We start from the raw sequence: 22,061 nt of genomic DNA on the forward strand, positions 1-22,061 counted from the left end.
TGTAAAAAATAAATCCTGGTTTTTACCATGTTTTTTTCTTTATTTAACATTAATATTGAAACGGCTTCATATGCCTTCATGAAAATAAGTAAAAAAAATCAATGGAAAAAACTAAAACTATTTTGATCGTTTATTTTAATTTCCTCTTTCCCCTGTTGGGTATTCAAAAGCAGTGAAGTTACGGCCATGGCTATGCCTTCGTTGACGAAGGCGGTACCTTGTCTTAAAATTGTGCAATATATTCGGAGCAATCTCAGCCTCCATCGCTCTAAGCCTCGCCTCCTGCAAGAAACTAAGCTATCTCTTGTTCTTAAAAGAATTTTAGTTTTTACTTGAGATTAACCCGCCAAACACGACCATCATTGTAACTCCTGTAAGCCAGGATCTAAAATGAAACCAACGCACAAAAGCACCAACACATGTTCGGGGTGCCCAAGGAAAATAATTTCAAGGGAAAAAACTAAATTAATCAGAAATGGTAAATAGTAATAAAAAAATCCACTTCCCTCCATAGCTAAGAGAAGAAAAGCAGCAAAGAAAAGAGATGGAAACAGAGCTAGGCTCACTTATCTGACACCATGGATATAAATTTACATGGGTCCTATTGTTTAGGTTATTTTGATTCCAATAATAGGTATTTTCATAGTAACTATAATGAGACTGATTCATTATTGAACGATGCAACGGCTTACTCAGTTCGACTCGCGATCCCGCCGTATCAGCTCATGGTTAAGGAGTCCGGTTGGGTCTGAAACTAGTCGGACAATCCCGATAAATACGCGTGAGTAAACCGTTGCGTCATTTAATAATAATAGGCATGGGAAAAACGTCTGAAAGCACGGATATTTGCTCTGGTCACAACAAAGTTCTCATAGTAAACAACAATGGATGTCGGCTGCAAACTATCTAATAAGATGTTACTTTCGTCTCACCATAGACCACTCCATAAAATAATATGACATGCAGTTTGCTCATAATCACTGTTAGCTGTTGAACACTGACATAATGGTGAAACGAAAAGTTTAAATGAAAATCCTTTGCTTTTAAAGTTACCATGACCTGTATAGTTACCGGCACGGATCTTGAACGCTGACCTTCACCTGCGTAGAAGTGATTTTTTGGGACCCTTTTGCGGTAAGAAGTGAGGCGTGGGGTGGACTAAAGTGCAGTGATTGGCCCGCAGTGCATCACGTCATAGCCGTCACTCGTGATTCGTTGAAATTCGTTCTTTGCTGCAGTTGAATGCACCTCTAGACGGCTAAAGATTGGCGTTTTATTTTGTCTTGCGTGTACGATTTGCAAAGCGATCCCCACTCTTCTGCCGAGCGCTCAAGATCCGTGCCGGTAACTATACAGAACTGGGCCAAGATTCTGCTATTTACAATGGCCGGTTAACGAATGGCAAATGAATTAGTTTGGCATTATTTGCATTATTGTAAGCATTTTTCTAATACAATAATTGGAAATTCAGTACGAATCAAATCAAATCAAATCAAAATTCATTTATTCAAATTAGGCTACTAAGTAGCACTTTTTGAAGGTCAGGTTACATTGGACAGCACCCAGTTTCATCCACCCACCACCGGGACGTAACACTCATGGTCAATACAATGAATTTCCAATTATTGTGTTGGCAAAATGCCTAAGAGAATAAGAATAGCTTCAAATTTAATCTAACTGCCATTCATTCATCGGCTGTTGTAAATATCAGAATCGGGGCCTTGATCTACACAAGATCAATTTCTATCCCAGTCCTCTTCAGCACATGAACGGACGGAAAAACACTTTTAGTGGTGACGGCCCTTAATAGGCGTTTTCCATCTACCCTGCCATTCTACCATCACTTTGTCGAAGATGTCCGTTATTGGTTTAAATAATCTGCCTATCGTTTTTTTTTAATTATCTAGTGGAATAATACATACCCGCGCGACGTTAAATTTTTGAAATCAACCTCTAATACGCCAGCTAAGACGGGCAGGGCTTCAGTTACTTACAGTCCGATAGGCCTTACACAAGAATATCTACGCCAACCACTCGCTTTGAAGCAGTTTACGTCTGGCGTCGCCTATTGTGGCACTATGAGCCCAAATGGCGAGATTTTTACAAGTGATTTTTATCACCTAAGAATGAAATTGTACCTCTCATTTGGTTATAAACCCGAGTCCCAGGAGACGAGAATTACAAATCACAAATTCTGGAACAACCTTCAAAATACTACAAAAACGTAAAAAAAATGGGTTAGCGCCACTTTTCTTCGGTTTCCCTATTCGACGGCCGGTGGATCCCCACATATGTTGCAATACTATGCGTGCTGCCAATAAACTGCTGCTGACGACACCCGTAGGTTAAGGCTTATTCAATGAAGGTTTGAAATTTTTCCACAGTCGACGAATCAATAGTGTAAATTACGTTTATACACTTTCAACCCATTTCCTCCTGCCATGGGGGCATATTCTAGGAAACCGAACAGACCTTTTTTATATTTAAATTGGTATGTCGCAGCTAGGTCGACATCGTATCGTGGTATCGAACGAAAGATAGTGCGGTGGTGGTCTTATTTATGCTTAATCAAAGATATAATATATCTACAGGCTAAAGGAATGAATCATAAGCGCCAATATGATTCATCTCAAATAATATAATACTAGTTATTTTTATTTTATATTTCCATAAACGGAACAAACAAATAATGCTGGCACAGGTCGTGCAGTTACGGTTATGCAAACTATTTTTAATCATTGTAATAAGTAAAAATATTTGCCCAAAATGTGCTAAAATGAAAAAGTCACTTACTTCTATTCAACAATTCATCAAGCAAAAACACTATGTTAAATAATTTGCAAATGGCCCCCAAGATACAAGCTTCCAGCTTAGTTTGGGGACCATTGTCAATAATTGTAATGAAAATAGTAATTTTTTAAAACAATAAATTATTCTTATTCTTAATTCAACATCTCTTCTTACAAATGAATCCATTCATCAATGTTATGAAAAATTGTGTTTTGTGAATAAAAGCTCATTAGAAAAAAATAAAAAGATGTTAAGTCATACACATTCTAACTGGTACTAGGTTCTAAAACTAAGTATTAAATCTTTTTAACCGGAAATTGTCATTGCTTTAAGAATATCGTTATTCTAGATTGTTCTATGCTTTAACCAGATAGCGACATCTGTAGGGCAGTAGCAAACATGGTACGATCAATATACAACGAAAAATTAAATGGCGTCCCATGTCAGTCACTCAGTCATGACAATCACATCAATGGCACATGAAGTTAGGCGATTATCACGGATAGCATAGATAACTGTTACTATTTATGCAGTAAGATGACTCACGAATACCTCGGCTATTTAGTAAATTAAAAACTGCGACTCTTACTCATAGTCTATAGTCAGCAAGTACCTCATTCAGAATATTTATTGGTAAAATCAGGTAGAATAAATTGGCGGCATAGCCATATTCGGACTAAACCAGGAAAAACCAAGAACAAACCTTTATTTCCAATAATTTCATGGAAAAGTTACATTTAAAACAACATCCTATTAAAATGATTTTTCCATTCACCCAAACTCCATATTTTAAGGTGTCTACATAAAAAGGTAAAGAAACCGGTGTTTCAGTGTCCGACCGTTATTATTGTTTTATCTAAAGAAATGTATTGTAAATATTTACGCTACGGTAACAGCGGATCCCTAGGAAACGACGCTGCTGATCAGCTGGCGAGGAGGGGATCGGACACGCGGATCTTTGGCCCCCGGGCAGTACGGCCGGTCATGGTTAAGGCGACAGACTACTAACAATCACAACGATCGCTGGGCTACAGGGAACGGCTGCAGGCAGTCAAGTGAGGCGGTCCCTATCCGCTCACCGAGACTGTCTCGCGGCCTGATTGGGCTAAAGCGTATCGACATACGAATAATGGTGGGCTCGCTGACCGGGCACATTTCACTTAATAAACACCTTTTCTCCATCAAAGTCCACTATGTAGAGGCTGTCTGCAACATGAAGAATCAGCGGCACACGTGCTCCTGGAGTGCACGGGGTCACGGAATACCGGGCAGGGATCCTCGGTACTCCGTCACAGAAGCCTGCAAACGTCCCAGGAGACTTCTGCGCTTCTGAAGGGAGACGGGGACGGGGGATGGCTGGACTGACAGCCTCCCAAAGCCACCCGACGCACAATGGGCCGACTTGGAGCTTACGTGCGGAAAAAGGAGCCCATCACCAGTAACCAGTTATGCTACGGGAAAATTTTATTTCGTAAAACAATAAAAGTACCCCCCGAAAAGTTTCTTTTATTAGTATATAAACTATATAAATAATCAAGGAATTATTAAAAAAATCTCTTCTCTCGTGTAGAGGGGATTACGCGTTCAAGTCACTTGCACAGAGGCACCCCAAAATTATAATGTCCGTATGGATTGAGGAGCCACTTTCGATTTAAAAAGGAAGCTCGCCCCCTTATTTAGTAGGGAAATCAATAATTTTGTAGACCGAATTCTGAAATTTGTAGTATAATATGTCTAAAGTTATGTAACTGTGAATGTGGCTCCTCAATCCAAACATCTGAATTGAGGAGCCACCTGAAACACGGAAAGTATTCCATGTATATTTTTGAAAATTTTGTATCATTTAGTAGCAATTGTGTATAGTGTCTACTAAAAATTTGAGCCCAGTACTGTTTATATTCAAGAATATACAATACTTTTAATGTGGCTCCTCGATCTATACACAAGAGCATGAATTGCCATGAAAGTTATTGGTCAATTTATATTCCACTCTAAAGACATTTAGTAGTAAGTGTGTTCGAATTTGTAGTATATGGACAAAGTAGTAGACTGAGCGAATTTAATAAATAAATGCATTTCATTTGGCTCCTCAATCGTGACGTCTGCATAATAAATAATTGACTGTACCTACCTGAGATCAAAACGGAATAAAATACCAGAGACACTAACATTTAGTATAAACGGTCTACTAAATACATATGCACAGATCAACATTGTATATGTTCGGTATCTGAAAAACAAATCACTTCTAAATATTCCTTACGAATTCGCTATTTAGGGTGACCATGTTATATGAATTAAACTAGGATGATTCATTTTTGAAATTTAATTTTTCGACAATATTCGGTACAAAGATTCTTCACAGGTTTAGGATATTTAGTATCTAGTCAATTTCGACATAAGTTAAAGAATGAATTAATATTGGTTGGTCGGTGCTTTTATGAATTTTACAGTGAGAATCATAGTCATCATAACAAAACATCTCAGCATTCGCTGGGTAGTGACATTTATAGTGACCCATTCCAGCTTCGCTAATCGCAGGGATAAATTCTATAACGCCTATTAAAGTATATAAGCTACTTGAAATCATTATAGTTTCTGGTACCTCGTTTACTCTAAACCTCGTAGAAACATTTAGTTCAAATGACACTGTTTTTGATACAGTATATTTACACACTGTTTGGTGGTTACAAGATGTGCAAACGTTATTTTCTTCTACAATACAAATTGCATCTTCTAAACTTTGGATTCCAAAAACATACCGAATATTGACGAAAAATTAAATTTCAAAAATGAATCATCCTAGTTTAATTCATATAACATGGTCACCCTAAATAGCGAATTCGTAAGGAATATTTAGAAGTGATTTGTTTTTCAGATACCGAACATATACAATGTTGACCTGTGCATATGTATTTAGTAGACCGTTTATACTAAATGTTAGTGTCTCTGGTATTTTATTCCGTTTTGATCTCAGGTAGGTACAGTCAATTATTTATTATGCAGACGTCACGATTGAGGAGCCAAATGAAATGCATTTATTTATTAAATTCGCTCAGTCTACTACTTTGTCCATATACTACAAATTCGAACACACTTACTACTAAATGTCTTTAGAGTGGAATATAAATTGACCAATAACTTTCATGGCAATTCATGCTCTTGTGTATAGATCGAGGAGCCACATTAAAAGTATTGTATATTCTTGAATATAAACAGTACTGGGCTCAAATTTTTAGTAGACACTATACACAATTGCTACTAAATGATACAAAATTTTCAAAAATATACATGGAATACTTTCCGTGTTTCAGGTGGCTCCTCAATTCAGATGTTTGGATTGAGGAGCCACATTCACAGTTACATAACTTTAGACATATTATACTACAAATTTCAGAATTCGGTCTACAAAATTATTGATTTCCCTACTAAATAAGGGGGCGAGCTTCCTTTTTAAATCGAAAGTGGCTCCTCAATCCATACGGACATAAATTATAACATCAATAATTTAAGTATCTATTTAATCACTTAGTTACTGCAACGTAACTTCTTAAATTATTACGATGTTTTTAAATTAAAACGTTATTAGACAGGCAGATAAAGCAATCAGGTAATGAAAATTTGTTATACTGGACAATAAAAAGGTAGGTAAAACTGCCTATTTGTAGTGATTTTGCTTAATGAAAATATGGGCGGTTTGGATTATCTTATGGCTTATACCGTAAAACGGGGTGAATAGAGGGTTTTTTGGGGTGGATAGAAACAGAGTTTTTATTAAAATTTGGACGTTTAACTAGACAAAACATAAAGATTATACGCAAACTCACAAGTATTTCATAATGTAACTGTGTCTAAGCATTTTAATGTAAGAAAATATTCATGTAACCCTCAAAAAAACACTATTCTCTATTCACCCCTTGAAACTCTATTCACCCCGTTTTACCGTACGTAGCAAAATAAAAGAATGGATTTATCATATTTTATAATTATTACTATTTTCTGCCTAAGTGTTTAACAGTTATAATAATTAATTAAACAGTAATTATAATTCTACAAGAAAATTCATGATTACATACAGGATTAAAACAAGCATGTTTGTCAATTATTATTTAAACACTGTTCAAATTCATATTCTTTAAATATGTCAAATATATTTCACAAAATGCATTTCATTAGCTGAAATTAACTTATAACAATAATTTATCCTAAGGTGTATCTGTTTCAATCACAAACACTCTGGGGTACTACAATTAATGAAATTAAGTAGTTAACCATTTACATTGCACGAACTTGCAACATGTTATCACAGCACTCATAAAAATTGCAATTGTCAAAAGACGAAATATTTACAATATGGAGTCATATAAAATAAGCTAGCCCCAGAGGATAGTTATGAGACTCAAAGACCAGTCAATTTAATAACATTCACCATTAATAATAAACTTATTATTTCTTGTTTACATGGTTAATACATATCTGATTAATCAGATACATTGTTAAATTTATCTGCGATGACGTCGCTTCCTCCTCGTGACACGTGCGTTTCCTTCTTGCGGCAGTCCATTCGATTGGCCTTGAGAAGACTGAGGGCCAACCGGCGGGGGCGGAACGGGCGGCGGAGCGACGGGTGGCGCGACTGGAGGTGGCACTGGTGGCTGTTGCATTCTTGCAACCCCACTTAGGTTACGTTGAATATTATTGTTAGACGTAGGACCATTTTGTCTTTGCGTGCCAGGAAAATGATTGGTAACCCTAGGAGCTGGCACAGGCGGCAAATTTCCATTAAGCGCGGCCCGTAGGCGTTGTCGCATACGTCTGCGTGCATTACGCGACAGCTGCATTCGTTCATTACTGCTTTCGTCTTCGTTATTTTGTATTACAGGTGGGGATTCACCCTCAGAAGAAGTGCTTGTGCGCTCATTTGCACCTGTGTTTTGTCTGTTTTCGATTCTAGCGCGCATTTCTGCTTCGGAACGCACTAGAGCGTTAGCTTCACGTCCGAGCGTAGCGAATGCTCGGGAGAGCCTAGCCACATCGTTTTGTAAATCTTGAAGGAAAGGTTCTAAGTCATGAGCAGCAGGACCACGTGCATTTTCGCGAGTGATATCACGAACTTCGCGATGGTTTTCACGATGGTTGACGCGATCGTTTCCGCGGTTAGCGACGCGCAAAACAGCGCGTGGTTGTGTCTGAGTAGCAAGTTGATCAGGAGGAGTTCGACGTACCGACAGTTTACCGCTTATCGATACAGGTGCAACTAATGCTTGCGCGTCTAAACCATTGACTATTAAACAATGCCCACGCTTTTTTAAGGACCCTTCACACGATCGTACTGACCACACCTGTCAAAGAAAAGTTACATTGTTTCAATTATTATAGCATTATTTCTTAAGAGATTTTAGTAACTCAAATAAGAATCAGATAACTTACGCAATCAGAAAATATAGCTTCTCGGTCATTTCCAGAAATTGTGACAGTATACGAAAATTCATGTGCTACCCAAGGGGACGCCGCCATGGACAACCATGCACACACATTTTCATCTAAAAAAAGAAGATGTTTAGTCACTATCAAAAACATGCCAAAATATATTTAGTACTTATATATAAATATTTGTAAAAATTATTCCTTACGGCTGATTTCAATTATCAGGAAGAATATGCCCATATCTGACACTCTTACAGCAGTAACAATCCTTCCTGGTACCGTGGAAAATTGCCACGCCTGTACATATTCGCCATTTTCAGATTTACCCTAAAATATTAAAAAAAGCTTCAGATTTTACACAAAATTACTCCAAAAGGAATCCACTTTTTTATTTTAATAAAAGGCATTCACTTGAATAGTGTAATTTATTAACATTCTCTCTGATTCAAAAAGTTTAAGCTCAACAAAAAGCACAGCAAGTGATAAAAGTCGACATACAGATGCTGCAAAACAATTTCCTATATAAAAATATTTGGGGATATTCTAAATATTGATGATTCATGCAACTTACCTCAATCAGTTCTGGAGAGTGGAAATAGCGTAGATGATTGAGTAAACGAGCAGCTGGAAGTCGGACTCCATTCCCACTCTTACAAGACAAACAACGAAACAACCCTTTACAAGCTTGCGGAGCCCTTGCTACTGATTGCTGTAATGAAAACAATATGTTATTTTTTTATTATGTTGGTGGTACACTAGCCGGGACTAACAACTAAAGCTTTAACTTACATTAGACTGGACATCACTAGCACTTGCATCATCTTCTGCACTCACTTCTTCAGGTGCACTAGTTTTAGCCTCCTTAGGTGGTGTAATGCTCTCAGAACAAGAATCTGTAGTAACTTTTCCACCAAGTTTCTGAAATTTATTTAGTTTTTATAATTAGTTTGTAAATACTGGGAACCAGCTTGAAATAATAATGTACTTTTCATATGAATCATCATCATCATCTCAGCCTATCGCCGTCCACTGCTGAACGTAGGCCTCCCCCAAAGAGCGCCAACCATCCCGGTCCTATGAATACTTGAGTTTTAAATCAAGAAATGAAGATTAAGATTGTACTTACAAAAGCCCTTAATTTTCTAACATTTGCAATGAGTTCTTCCATAGCGTAGTTTCGAGTTCCAAAAAATAGTGCTCTGCAGACAGGGCACACGTCAAGGCGCGTTTTGCATCGTCCACACACATGGTGGCCCTCATTGCATTGAAATATTTGGCCGGAGGGAATTTCATAACAGACAGGACATTGAAGAAGATCATCTAAGTCGGGCAATGCTTCAGGCTAAAAAGATATCATTTTTTTAATTAAAATGGAATATTAATTCAAGTGGAACTCATTAATGATCATATTTCATGGTGTTAGTGAGATAGTTTCATAGTGTTCTTTAGTGCTTGTAAGCTTGCTTTTCATTGAATTATACTATGCATAGACTACATACATGCAATGGTGCAAGTAGAGTTTATCAGAATAATTATTAAGTACCAATAGTTGATGATAATACATACTTTTTTATAAAAGTAGGTACTATTAACAAAAAAAATATTTTAACATTTAGATTGATATTTTTATTTCATTATAGATTTATGGTACACAATATATGCAGAAGGATTATTAAGATTTTTTCAGAGCGTAATAATTTGGTTTTGGTGAAAGGGGTTTAGGTACTAAGCATAGTCTGAAGGTAGATTAATGAGGGTACCTTTCCGAAAACTGAATATAAGCATGCGAGTTATAAATAAATTACAAAATACTATAATTAACTGTGCTGGATACAATTTTAAATATTTAATATTCATTTTATAAGTGTTTGAAATACAATTATCATCAACACATGAACACCAAAAAGAAAGAAGATTTTGTACTTTGCTCAAAGAAAAGATGAACTTGATGCCTACCTATCTAGTAAAACACAAAAAGTAAAAGTAAGATTTATGTAGAAAGCTACGCAATAATAAAATAAATCACACGTGTAAAATCAACGGTTTTTTTGTGATGTATGGAGTAAACTGTTTAAATCTAGCCAATTTTATTAAAATACTTTGATGCATAGTTATATTGACAATCCTGTAAAATAAAAACCTAGATAAAATTTATGTACAATATTGCGAAACTTAAAATGGTGGAGAAATTTTTAGTGGACAACTAACGTGTATTGATTTCTATTGACAAGTCGTGTAAATTCAGGATATTAAAACACATAATAGGCAAGGCTGATTTAAATAACGACGTTTTGAATACACACTTGAATGTAGTAAAAGTTTGAAGAATAGTAAAATTTTATATCGACCAACGGACAAGGTTGAACAATGGAAGCTTTTATTGTTCTTATTTCAATGTATTATTCCCAAATAAACATACCTTCACCTGCGCCTGCTCCGACATCTCGAACGTATAATCCCAGAAAATAAAAAAACTATTATTTGCTTATCTTGCAGCCAGCAAAATGAAAAGTGGATTAATTTTAAATCTAAAACACAGCTGTCGTCTTACAAATGGCGTCCATAATATAATACAGTATTGCCACATTCGCCATAATTCGTCAGTTGCCACTTTAAAATTGTGTGTTCTTATTTTCTTAATATTGAAATCTTGACTTCGCATTCCGGTCGATTGAAAAGTCCTAGTAATAGCTTTGAGTAATAGGTATTTATTTTTTACATTAGGTTGCAACCTCGTTAATCTCGTAAAGAGCTACTGATCTAACACCTCCATTGTTAACAAACACACACGACGAGTAGAAATCTTCTAAGGCCCTAAGCCCTGGCGAGATTGTCCGAAAGCCTTATCGTAGATTCAGTACAGGAAGGGCAGAGGAAGGAACACGAGTGGGTTTTAATCAGTAGTCTCTTCCGCTCAACTCAAAGCAGATAGAGTCATTACATTATTTGGCTTGGAAAAATATATAAATCTTCAAAGGTTGATCTACTCGTTGATACAAGAGTAATTCTCTCAAATTTGTTTATTTCGATCTGTATCAATCGAAACGACAGATTGAGTGTTTAGGTTGTTTTGTAGTTTTACTGGATGCAGATAAGAACCAGTGATAGCCTTATATATAAATCCTTTATAATATACAGATAGCCTTTTGGCTTGAGTATATTTGTTGGGTATTTATGATTTTAAATGTTAAATATAAGAGTTAGTGTAGGGTATAGCAGTATTAACCTAGACTTTTAAATCAAGCATAACCCAACAAAATGAAGATTTGAATGTTTTTCTGTGAATATATTTGATAAAATATCTTCAAAAGACTAGACCGTATGATAAACTGAACACGTCATGTCAAAGTGAAATGAAATCTGTCAATTTCTTTTGACGTATGAAAAATAGACAATTTTGTAGACATATTATTTATTTGTCATTCTTGAGATTGAATTGACTCATACTTCTGTATCCAAACTGTGTAAGATTTTTAACAGTATTAATTAATGTCTTTATCTGCAGTAGCATATTATTTGCAACGAATACAATCCGGTCATATAAACCTCAAGTAATGCGAAAAACATGGCATCGTTTAGCTATAAAGTTTTACTATTGATTTTGTGTACTTTTACGCGTGAGTATTTGTTATGATAAATATAAAAAAAACTGCAGGAACTGTAACTGTTTCTTTTACTAATCATTAAGTATTATAATTTGACTCAAGAATTTGGCAGACATTGTACTCTTAAAATTGTCTACTTCTAGTTGCGCACTCAGAACGCCTCCATGAACAAATATATTCATCAATTGAAGGAGGTGCTGCATGTTTCAGACGTCTTAATGGGACACATCAAGCTGGTTGTTCTTGTAAGTATTTAATTTAATTATGTTTACTTCTGGTAACTGTTTTTTTACATTTGTCATAAAATGTTCTTTACATCCTCTTAGCTGCAGACAATGGAGCTGTGGGGGTGGTTCACATGATTAAGGAAATTAATGATGCGCAGTGGCTTGTACAAAATGGTTCTGCTGGACCCTACATGGCAGTTGTGAGCACTGTACAGTTTTATGATGTTATTGAGATATTCATGCAGCAGCCCGAAAATGTTGCTGGAATATTACTCTATGACAATGCTACAGATAGGTAACAATGAAATAAGTTTAGTTTTGTTGTATGATTTCTGTTAGAAACTGCATTAAAGAGTTGCTTGTGGTTTACTAAATTAACTTACTTATAATAATTTAATGATTAAAGTCAAAAATTATTATCTTCATGCTAAATTTCGACAATAGTTACTGAGCATCCTACATTTTTCAGCCCCACAGCATTTAGTCAGGAGTCCAGATGTCCAAATGAATATTCTTCAGCCTCAGGGAGCACATGTTCATCTACAGTAGCTGGTGGCATTGTGTGGAATACCAAGGGAACTGGATTGTTACGAAGGGATATCCCCTTCCCAATATTTTATTTACCACAGTCAAAATCAGATGAAATTGATAAAATCCAATTGTGCTATGAGAAGTATGTTCAGTGTTTATTATTGATCTCATAATGCTATCTCATGTGTTACAAATTGTTGTAAAACGATGTACTAATTTATTATGAAATTTTTAGGTTTAATCTAGATAAGAGTAATCAAAAGGGCAATCCATTGTGCTCCTTACAGTTGAATTCCTTTATGTTTGCCGCAGTCAACAGTGAAGTATGTTTAAGAAGGTCAGTAATAAGCTGCTTAATTTTGATCAAACTTAGCATTTTTATCTTTCATCTTTACAATTAGTTTAATAAATAAGAATTAACTGTCATATGAGAACATCTGTTATCTAGGTCATTCAATTTTATTCTATAGAAAAGCTTCTGCCCTTTAGTTCCTTCTTTTGTACTAACATTAGCTACACCTAGCTACAGTATGTACATCTTGTTACAGGTCTGCCTCATCAGCTCTACTAAACCCTACAAAAGTTTGTGATCCTCTAGGAGACAACAATGTCTACTACTCACTATTTCCTAGGACTGAGGTATAATTATATTATAGTATAATAATTATATTGTAACACTGTAAGGTAAATAAGTAGATGAATTATTACAGCTAAGTTAAGAATGTTTTCATATTTTGTACAGGAAACCAAGAGTTCAAAACCTGTCACACTAGTCACAGCAAGGATTGACACAGCTTCTTTATTTGATGGTAAGCATTATACACACACTACCAAGAATTAATCTCAAAAATCTTAGTTTTACAACCTACCTGCAAGCAACTCTTTCAAATATCAGTATTTTTTGAAGATTTTTTAGGAACTTGTTACTAAGTAACAGCCACACAGGTTGATCAATCACAGAAGGTAATGCTTGGTACAATAGAGTTGTAACTTCGTGATTTACGGCGTGTCTCGGCTGTTAATTTTACACCTTTAACAGTTGTAAGCTTCATACTGCCCGTATGAAGCTGAAGACAAAAAGAAAATACTAACGGGAAGACCTTCCCTACATAGGCAGGAGAAGGTTGTTGTTTTTTGTTTGTTGCCTGATATTTATAAATGTGAGCCTATTATTGAACTGAATATAATTTTATTTAAGGAGTGTCTCCTGGCGCTGCTAGTTCAGTGGTAGGCATGGTTACATTGTTAACTGCTGCTACAACCCTCTCTCAGTTAATTCCCGCCAAAGATGCCCATCTTTATGGTAAGCTATTTTCAGAAAAAAAAAACAATGAAATAATACATTTAACGAGAGTAATGATAAGAAGAGAAACATTGATTGCATATTCCTGGAATTACGCGAAGAATGTATTGTGTGATTAACTGACATTGCTATTCCATTCTAGAACAAAATGTGTTATGGACTCTATTCAATGGCGAAGCATTTGATTACATCGGATCTCAAAGGGTTGCTTACGACATCAGCAAAGGCATGTGGCCGGCAGCCGCTCCGCTCTCACCGGCCGATATCCGATTGCACGTAGAGATTGGACAAATTGGAGGAGCATTATCCAACACCAATAATGATAGTTCTTGGCCATTCCATGCATTTGTGCCTTACACCAATATTATACCAGAGGTCAGTCATATTCTTTTAAACGACCCCCGCACTCTGGAATTTGTTCCTTGTATCGCGGAGAGGTTTCACAAATATTCAAGTCCCATGCACAAGGCACCCAGACTCGGGACAAGCATTTGTAGATTGTACAAACGCTTGGTCTACGCGGGATTCGAACCCTCTCACCGTGGATTTTGCGTGGTAACAACGTCAGCCACTCGGCTATCCATGTAGTCAATGGCAACTTTGTTTAAATAGATATAATTGTGATTTATGAGTTCTAGATTTTATTGACACAATGTAATTTTACGAACTTTGCAGATAAATGAATTTTTGGACATGATGACATCTAACGCTAAACCATATAACACACCAGTGATTACTCCTGAGTTTACAATGAATTTGCCGCCATCATCGCTTCATTCATTCCGTCGAATTCTCAAAAATGTAACTGAGAGTGGCGAACTACCTGAAGTTTTATTAGCTGATCATAGTAACACATTTACTAATTTGTTTTACCATTCAGCATTAGATGAATATGGAAAAATTTACTTTAGTTACAAGAATTTGACCATAAGCAACACTGGAGTGTGTAAGTATTTGTCAGTTTGATAATATATTTTATCGTAAACTTTTCGATTGCATACTTTGGTGTTTTTCAGTTATATCAACCGATGAACTTCTGGCGAATGGTACACTGAAGCAAGGTGATCCGCAAGTGAAGATAGCTCGACTCGCAACTACTTTAGCTCGTACACTCTATCAAACAGTAACAGGATCGGCTTACAGTGGCAATATTTCGGCTTCAGCACATTTGGTACGTAAACTCACATTTGCACTTATGCCTACTATATGTGTAGGTATCACCTAAAAGTAATCATCGGCATTAGCGCATTTGGTAAGGAAACTCACGTTTGCGAATTTATTTTACAGAATGAAATGATTTGCGTATTATTTTCTTACATTATTGATAGTAAGTAGGTCTTATGGATTGAATATCATGTACTGAATTGCAGGTAGACGAGATGCTGTACTGTTTCCTACAAAGCCAGGCGTGCCGCTTGATAATGGCGGCGGACTACGCGTCGGGCGGCGGCTCGAGCCCGCCGGCGTCGGCCGCGCCGCTGTACGTGGGCGTGGCGGCGTGGGCCGGCACCGCGCCCGTGTTCGCCGCGCACCTGCTGGCGCTGCTCACGGGCGCGCAGCTGCCCGCCAACAGGACCGTCTGCGACTCGCTCGCCGAGCCTGTGAGTATGTCTGTAGACACCGGAACAAACTCTGATAAAAATGTATGCTTGGGCAATAACCTTTAAAACACATATTGTTCTTACATTCGATATTCATTAGTATATTGAGTGATTTAATTGTACTATGTATGGCGCGTGCTAACTCGTCATTATAGTTTCCAAATCTTATTCAAATCCTCATTTTCCTATCAGTGTACATTTCTTGGGAATTGTATTTGACTTGTGAATTCCTATTGTTACAGGGTTTCTCGTACTATTGGCTTAGAGGTTGGAATCACAGCGGAGTATGTATCCAGACGACAATGAACATGAGCGCTGCTGTCAGCCCTGCTTTTGCTATAACAGGTTGGGAATTAGAGGGTTAATTAAGAAAAAAATACTAAGTCGATAAAGATAAATATCATAAAATATTAAGACCTATATATTGTCATATTTTGTATAATGATAAATCTCTTATATTGCCTTCCAGATTATGATCTGAAGTCGGGTGTATACTCATCGTGGACGGAGTCCGTGTGGCAGGCGATGTCCGCGCGCGTGTTCGTGAGCGCGGGCGGCGGCGGCGCGGGCGCGGCCGCGGCGGCCGGCGCCACGGTCACGGTGTTGGCCGCGCTGCTCACGTACTGGCTGCATCGACATGCTGACCGAATATTCGCCGCACCCGCAGCCTCCATAGTCAACGATGATGCCGCTTCAGGGTATGTATCACCCATAGCTCGTATTAGCTCATGCTGACAGATACAGGGCAGATTCTAAGTTAACCTAATGATTGATACTATGAACTAAATCAAAAGTAATATGTACGTAAAGGTATTGTTATGTTTATACGGATTTATTTTAAACTGATTCTAAAATCATTATTTTTCAGAATCCTGAGAACAGTCAACTGTTGAAAAGATATTGTAATATAATTATAAGGAAAGAAGACTGTCGCGTATGTGAGAAAATCGTGTAGATGCACTGAGTTTGTCCGAGTGATTTTTTGTATCATGAAAACATTCCATACTTTCCTAATAAAACTAATACATGAAATAAAATTAAATGCTCCTACAGTATTAATTATATGTTTATTAGATACTTAAATCGGTCAATGAGTTTTAGGAATCATATGTTAAAAAACGTAGCATGGAGTTTCACACACTTAATGCTTATGAGAGAGTAGACATTGCAGCCAATGTTTAGATAGGTTTTTTTTTACTTACTGGTATTTATTATAACGACTTTCTAAATTTAAATCCTTTTTTAATGACTACCAACATGGAAAATTAAATTGTTACTGAAACTCGATTCTTTTATTTATAATCGGAAACTAAAAAACATATTTACTACAGCTTGTGTAAGACATGTAAATAAATCTGTGCAAAACGTTTGACAAGTGAATCGCTTCAAGTAATTGTGGACAATTTTTACATAGCTGTCTGCAGAAGTCTCGGTATCTTCAAATATAGTTTCGGTAATCAGTTCTTCTTGTTTTAAATTAAGGCAAGCGCTCAATGTTTTGGAACTATTTACTAGTTTTTTCAGCAATAATTTGCTGTACCCGAAAATTGACATATGGTTATCATTTTCAAGTTCTGTATTGCACAGTGTGCTGACGCTTTTCGTTTTTAGTTCTTTACACGGGCCCGTGATATCTTCTATAGTAAATATGAAAGATGTTGCCGCACTCTTGTTGATAGTGATATTTATAGTAAAGTCGGACCTTATTATGTTGACGGAAGCTGCGTTGGAAAGAGTGATGGTAGCGTCGTCTATTCCTCCAGAATCCGAGAATTCTTCTTGTTCCATAAAGTTATCGTGTGTCATCGGTGTATCATAACATATGGCGTTGTTAAGTAACCTCACTGATTTTAAAACAAATATGTAATAGACGTACAATATTTGTAAAACTGAGGACTTTCTTACAGCAATTCGCTGGTCTTTGTTCGTCTCATTATCCTCAGTCATATAATATCTTGAAAAAAGATTTGCATCTTCTAAAAACTTCCCATTTTTTATTACACATTCAACTTGTGCAATTGTATTTAGTGCCGCATCTGTTATTAAAACGATGTGCTGTTTCGTCAATACATACAAATTATTTTTGTTTGCCATTCGTAGGATAATACTTAAAATATATCCTTGAATTATATTTATGAAAGACCAATTTCGGAAGGAGACCAAAGATGCTCTACGGTGTTGATTATTAAGAAAATAGTTACATACGAAAGTTATAGTTTCCATAATATTACTTAATAAATATTTGCATAATAATAATTTCAATCCAATGCATTGTTGTGGTGATGTTACGTCAAATGCATCTTTCAGATAAGTTGATTGAATAGTAGGGTCCTGGTCTCCTCCAAGATGATACTGTTCTTTTTTCATTTTAATAAATTTCTTTAAGCGTTCAATTTCGAAGAATTTGTCAATTCTATGAGAATCGATTACTAATAATAAAATCGAGCTGAATTCAGAAGCACATTCCCTCTTACATGGTTTAACGCCTTGCATTATGCTTTGAACTGTATTGTACGTATAGTCCATATCATGCAGTAATCGAGATATGTCTGTATCGAAATAGCCAAAATAGCAATTGTCTGTACACGTATGCTTTATGTCGGTACCGTAACTTCTTTCCCTATTGGTTCTTGTTTTGCATAAACATGGATTCATTATTTTAGCTTGCGGTTGTAATTTCTTATTTTTTTGGTACATATTGATGACGCCATCTTCAGTTGGAGTGCTTGGCCGCTCATCATTAACTGCTTTTATAATCTTGTTATCCCAAAGTTTCGGCCCCAATTCTCGCAAGGTACTGCGATGAATGTTAGAGACTAAGTAATCTTCAGATCTTTTAAAACAATGGAATTCAGAATATATTCCGTATTTTTTTATTTTTGTTATATTTGCTTCATCAGTATCCAATCGTGTACTTGTCATCATAAAACTATAGTTTTTTTTTGGTATATTTAAGTATATGTTCGTACTATTTATTTGTTTGCTCTGAAAAAAATTGAAACAAATATTAGGTTATTGGATACAAAACAATATTTTTCAAACCTTTAAGTATGTTAACTGGAGGAGATGGACGTCTATATTTACTTTCACCTTTCTAGAAAGTTATAGCGAACTTTCACGAATCATAGTGCGCCAATATATTCGAAAAGACGTTGGTGCATATTGGAATTCGATCTTTAAGTTTGCAACCCAACGGTCCTCAGGCTACAAGGCTACTGTACTGGTTATAATTTAAAAATATGGACAAAACTCCATAAAATAATATTTATTTGTCCTGATATTTTATTATACACCGTGATTTTTTAGTCGTCTTACAAAAGCAGCCCAGTTCATGTATCCAATGACTAGAACACGTTCATGATAAAAAAAATGGTATTTATGAGATTTGAATAAATTTAAAATTCAATTTTTATTCAATATTATGATGCAATTCGTAGTTTTTTAGAAACACAGCTCTGTTGCGAGCGCGTTCCGAGCCTTGTAACAATGGTGTGGGGCGCGGGCGGCGGCAATTTTGTCATTTTTAAGAGTATATTTCAGATTTCTCTTGTTTAATTTTTCTTCGTACTTACGATCTTAGTTGATGATAAAAAAATAATAATCGCGCCGAGGGGTATTTTACGTCGGATACATGAACTGGGCTGCTTTAGTCAGACGACTAAAAAATCACCGTGTATCTATTAAAAATATTTAATTGTATCGTACTCAACAAAATATTTTACTTCGCTGAGTCTGGTGAGTCGAGTAAGAAGCGGGTGCTAATGCGAGGGCTGGTTCGAGAGGGCTCGGGAAAACAGACAACTGGAAGTTATCCATACGCGGGGATCTGCGAAATAGCGAACAGTGGAAGGTTCGCCGCTGCTCAGCAATGGGTCAAAATACATGGACATGAACGATTTTATTTCATCCTCTATAAAGGTGAGCTTGGCAAACCGGAAGATCACTGAACCTGTAGCTTTTCATTTTTAAGATGAAGCCCTGATTCGGCTTATGTCCTCAGTTAGACCAGTCAGACAGCAGTCCCTACATATAAGCAGTTTCAAGGACAAAGCCTTGTAGTTTGGCCTTTAAAAGGTAGCAAGTTGTCATGGTATCAGGGAGCACAAAAAACCTACTATTGGTTTTTAGATTCAAATGAATGTTGTACCTGTTTCGTATGGTGGTATCATTCGTAGAAAGGTATCGTTTGTGTACTTTGCCAAATAAATGCGAACATATACACAGGTTTTTTAAGTTATTCATTGCTACGGATACGTCATATCGGTGAGGTTCACTAAAATAAAATGGATAAACCTACATGACACTTGAGATTTTGGGGCGTTGTCTATACTACCAACCTAAACAGGTTGGACGGTTGAGAAGTTTTCATTTTAGTTAACCCCGGAAAAAAAGAGTTGCTTTCCGCCCAGGTTTTCATGGTTTTGTCCTAGTGAGAGGATGTATGAGGCTGCATTTGCAATCTCATTTTAAAATTATTAAGCCTTGGACTGTAGATACGAAGCGATCAACAGACTCGCATTAATTAAAAAAAATGGTCTTTGTTGTCAAATTGGTTGGAGACGACAATCCTTGCTTGCGCAATAGACATAATATCCCAATAAATTATTTAGCTGGTATCTACAAGACGAGGTCGGGGACTATTAGTAGGTGTCTCAGACCTAGTATATTTAAGTAGGCACACACCCTACGGTGAGGAGATAATCTACATTTTGTCATACTTACCGTCGTAAATGTACGGACTCCCCATTTGTTCAGGTACACCGACAAACACACTGAGAATGATTACATCTACCTTAATTTTACTTACAATTAATTAAGTGTAAACAATCAGAATCGATAAGATCGATCGTGTTACCTTATCGAACCTATTTAAATACGGTATAAGGTATTTTTCTTTATGGTTTATGCACTTACAGTACCAAAGCACGATTATCTAATTCAAGTTAGTAGTGAACATAAATGTGCAGGTTTATGTAGAGGTGACATGGGACTCATTTTATGGGGAGAATAGTTTAACTGTCTGGGCAGGTGTCGCTGTCCGTTCAAAGTGCTCCTATTGGTAATGGAAATTGTATATTTTACCGCGGTTGATCTAATTTTTATTTATCTACTTTTATCTAAAATATGTGATCAAAATAGGGTATTCGACCAAAAAAGAAATTATGGTCCGTCAGACAGAATTCCATAAGGATTAGTATGTTTTTTAACTCGTAAAACAAATTGAAGGTTAAACAAAGATTTAAAATCTCGCGTGACGTCACTTACTAGTACCCTTTTACTGGCAAGTGATGTCACTAGTCCTCACTACAATAAATTTCCTCATTTTAAGTGCTTTTAATCGCCCTTAATTTTGAATGATGTAATAAAATAAGAAAGGCGTTATCAATAATAATATAATATAATATAATATAATATATAATATATCCTGGGACAACTCCCACACGGTTATCTGATCCCAAGCTTAGCAGAGCTTGTGTTATGGTAACCAGACAACTGATAAACTTACTTATATATTTCCAAATACATACATATTATAGATAAATTACACCCAGACACCAGAACAAATGATACTCATACTCATCACACAACATTTGTCCTGGGCGGGAATCGAACCCACGACCTCCGGTATAGCAGTCAGGGCCACTAACCACTAGAGCAACAGGCCAATATTTTTATAACGCTGTCTAAAGTCGTAAACGCACGCAATCGCTCGTCGCTCGTTTACAGCGACAAATATGATCACGTGACCCCATTTTAAATTTCCCGCGACCCGAAAAGGCGCTGCTTTATGGAGTCGCTCATCGCTCGTTTGCAGCGACAATCTGGTCGAGCGACCCCATTTTAAATTTCCCGAAAAACAAAACATTAATATCTATAATCTAATTGTGAACTGGCTATTATGTAGAAACAGTGTGATTAAAAGGTACAGTTGTACAGTTTTAAATGAAGGTACATTTAAAACTCGATAAAACAGTACAATAAGGAAACAAAATTATGGTTTAAACGTACATTGTGTCCATACTTTACTAATATTTCTGAATTTTGTAAAGTATTTACCTTGCCCGATTCCATTATTTACGGGAATTAATTTAGAGACCGTTTGCAGCACCACTTTTATGTAATTATAAATCGACTTGTCTCGATCGCTTAATTTTCTCTATTCTATAGTGTATTAGTTAAATATGATCTTTTTTTCCCAGCGACAAAGCTCAACATTTTGAGCTTTATCACTTCTTATCACATGACCAGATTTGTCGCTGCAAACGAGCGAGTGCAAAGGCCGTAGCTCAACATTTTCAGCTTTGTCGCTACCTTTCCTGCGACCATATTTTGTCGCTTTTTCGAGACGCGGGAAATTTAAAAATGGGGTCACGTGATCAGATGGCGATCGACGAGCGACCATGAGGTTACGCCTTAACGGACGAAAAAGATATAAATTATTAGATTTAGTCAATTACCCTATCATTTAATCAGAAGCAATAGTAGAAATCTTAAGTTAATGTGATTGTAAGTTAAAGCTTCACATTTATAGGTTAATAAAAGTATTTAAACATTTTATTAACGGCGTGGAATAAAA

At 36.4% G+C, this 22,061-nt stretch overlaps 3 protein-coding genes across 4 annotated transcripts; 1 reads left to right on the plus strand and 2 right to left on the minus strand.

The window, feature by feature from the left end:
- Window positions 1-6,759: 6,759 nt before the first annotated feature.
- Window positions 6,760-10,805, minus strand: LOC113492663. The gene is made up of 7 exons (XM_026870252.1): window positions 10,637-10,805; window positions 9,344-9,559; window positions 9,007-9,135; window positions 8,789-8,926; window positions 8,424-8,544; window positions 8,221-8,333; window positions 6,760-8,132 (listed from the first exon to the last, which is right to left on the minus strand). Exons 1-7 carry the CDS (start codon window positions 10,658-10,660, stop codon window positions 7,293-7,295), a joined length of 1,581 nt encoding a protein of 526 aa, XP_026726053.1. The 5' UTR covers window positions 10,661-10,805; the 3' UTR covers window positions 6,760-7,292.
- Window positions 10,806-11,596: 791 nt separating this feature from the next.
- Window positions 11,597-16,544, plus strand: LOC113492661 (nicastrin). Its single transcript, XM_026870249.1, has 15 exons — window positions 11,597-11,834; window positions 11,966-12,067; window positions 12,149-12,344; window positions 12,519-12,722; window positions 12,816-12,917; window positions 13,129-13,219; window positions 13,323-13,389; window positions 13,779-13,883; window positions 14,026-14,258; window positions 14,559-14,829; window positions 14,900-15,054; window positions 15,254-15,484; window positions 15,727-15,829; window positions 15,954-16,182; window positions 16,353-16,544. Exons 1-15 carry the CDS (start codon window positions 11,783-11,785, stop codon window positions 16,375-16,377), a joined length of 2,166 nt encoding a protein of 721 aa, XP_026726050.1. The 5' UTR covers window positions 11,597-11,782; the 3' UTR covers window positions 16,378-16,544.
- A 217-nt stretch (window positions 16,545-16,761) lies between these two features.
- Window positions 16,762-20,470, minus strand: LOC113492662. 2 transcript variants are annotated; one of them, XM_026870251.1, is made up of 2 exons: window positions 20,207-20,470; window positions 16,762-18,469 (listed from the first exon to the last, which is right to left on the minus strand). In XM_026870251.1, the coding sequence occupies exon 2, from the start codon at window positions 18,407-18,409 to the stop codon at window positions 16,781-16,783; it is 1,629 nt and encodes a 542-aa protein (XP_026726052.1). In that variant the 5' UTR covers window positions 18,410-18,469; window positions 20,207-20,470; the 3' UTR covers window positions 16,762-16,780. The 2 variants fall into 2 exon arrangements, with proteins under 2 accessions (XP_026726052.1, XP_026726051.1); XM_026870250.1 differs by lacking the exon at window positions 20,207-20,470 and adding an exon at window positions 19,632-19,801.
- Window positions 20,471-22,061: the final 1,591 nt, after the last annotated feature.

The sequence above is a fragment of the Trichoplusia ni genome, chromosome 4 (assembly GCF_003590095.1).
Source record: "Trichoplusia ni isolate ovarian cell line Hi5 chromosome 4, tn1, whole genome shotgun sequence".
Taxonomy (NCBI): domain Eukaryota; kingdom Metazoa; phylum Arthropoda; class Insecta; order Lepidoptera; family Noctuidae; genus Trichoplusia; species Trichoplusia ni.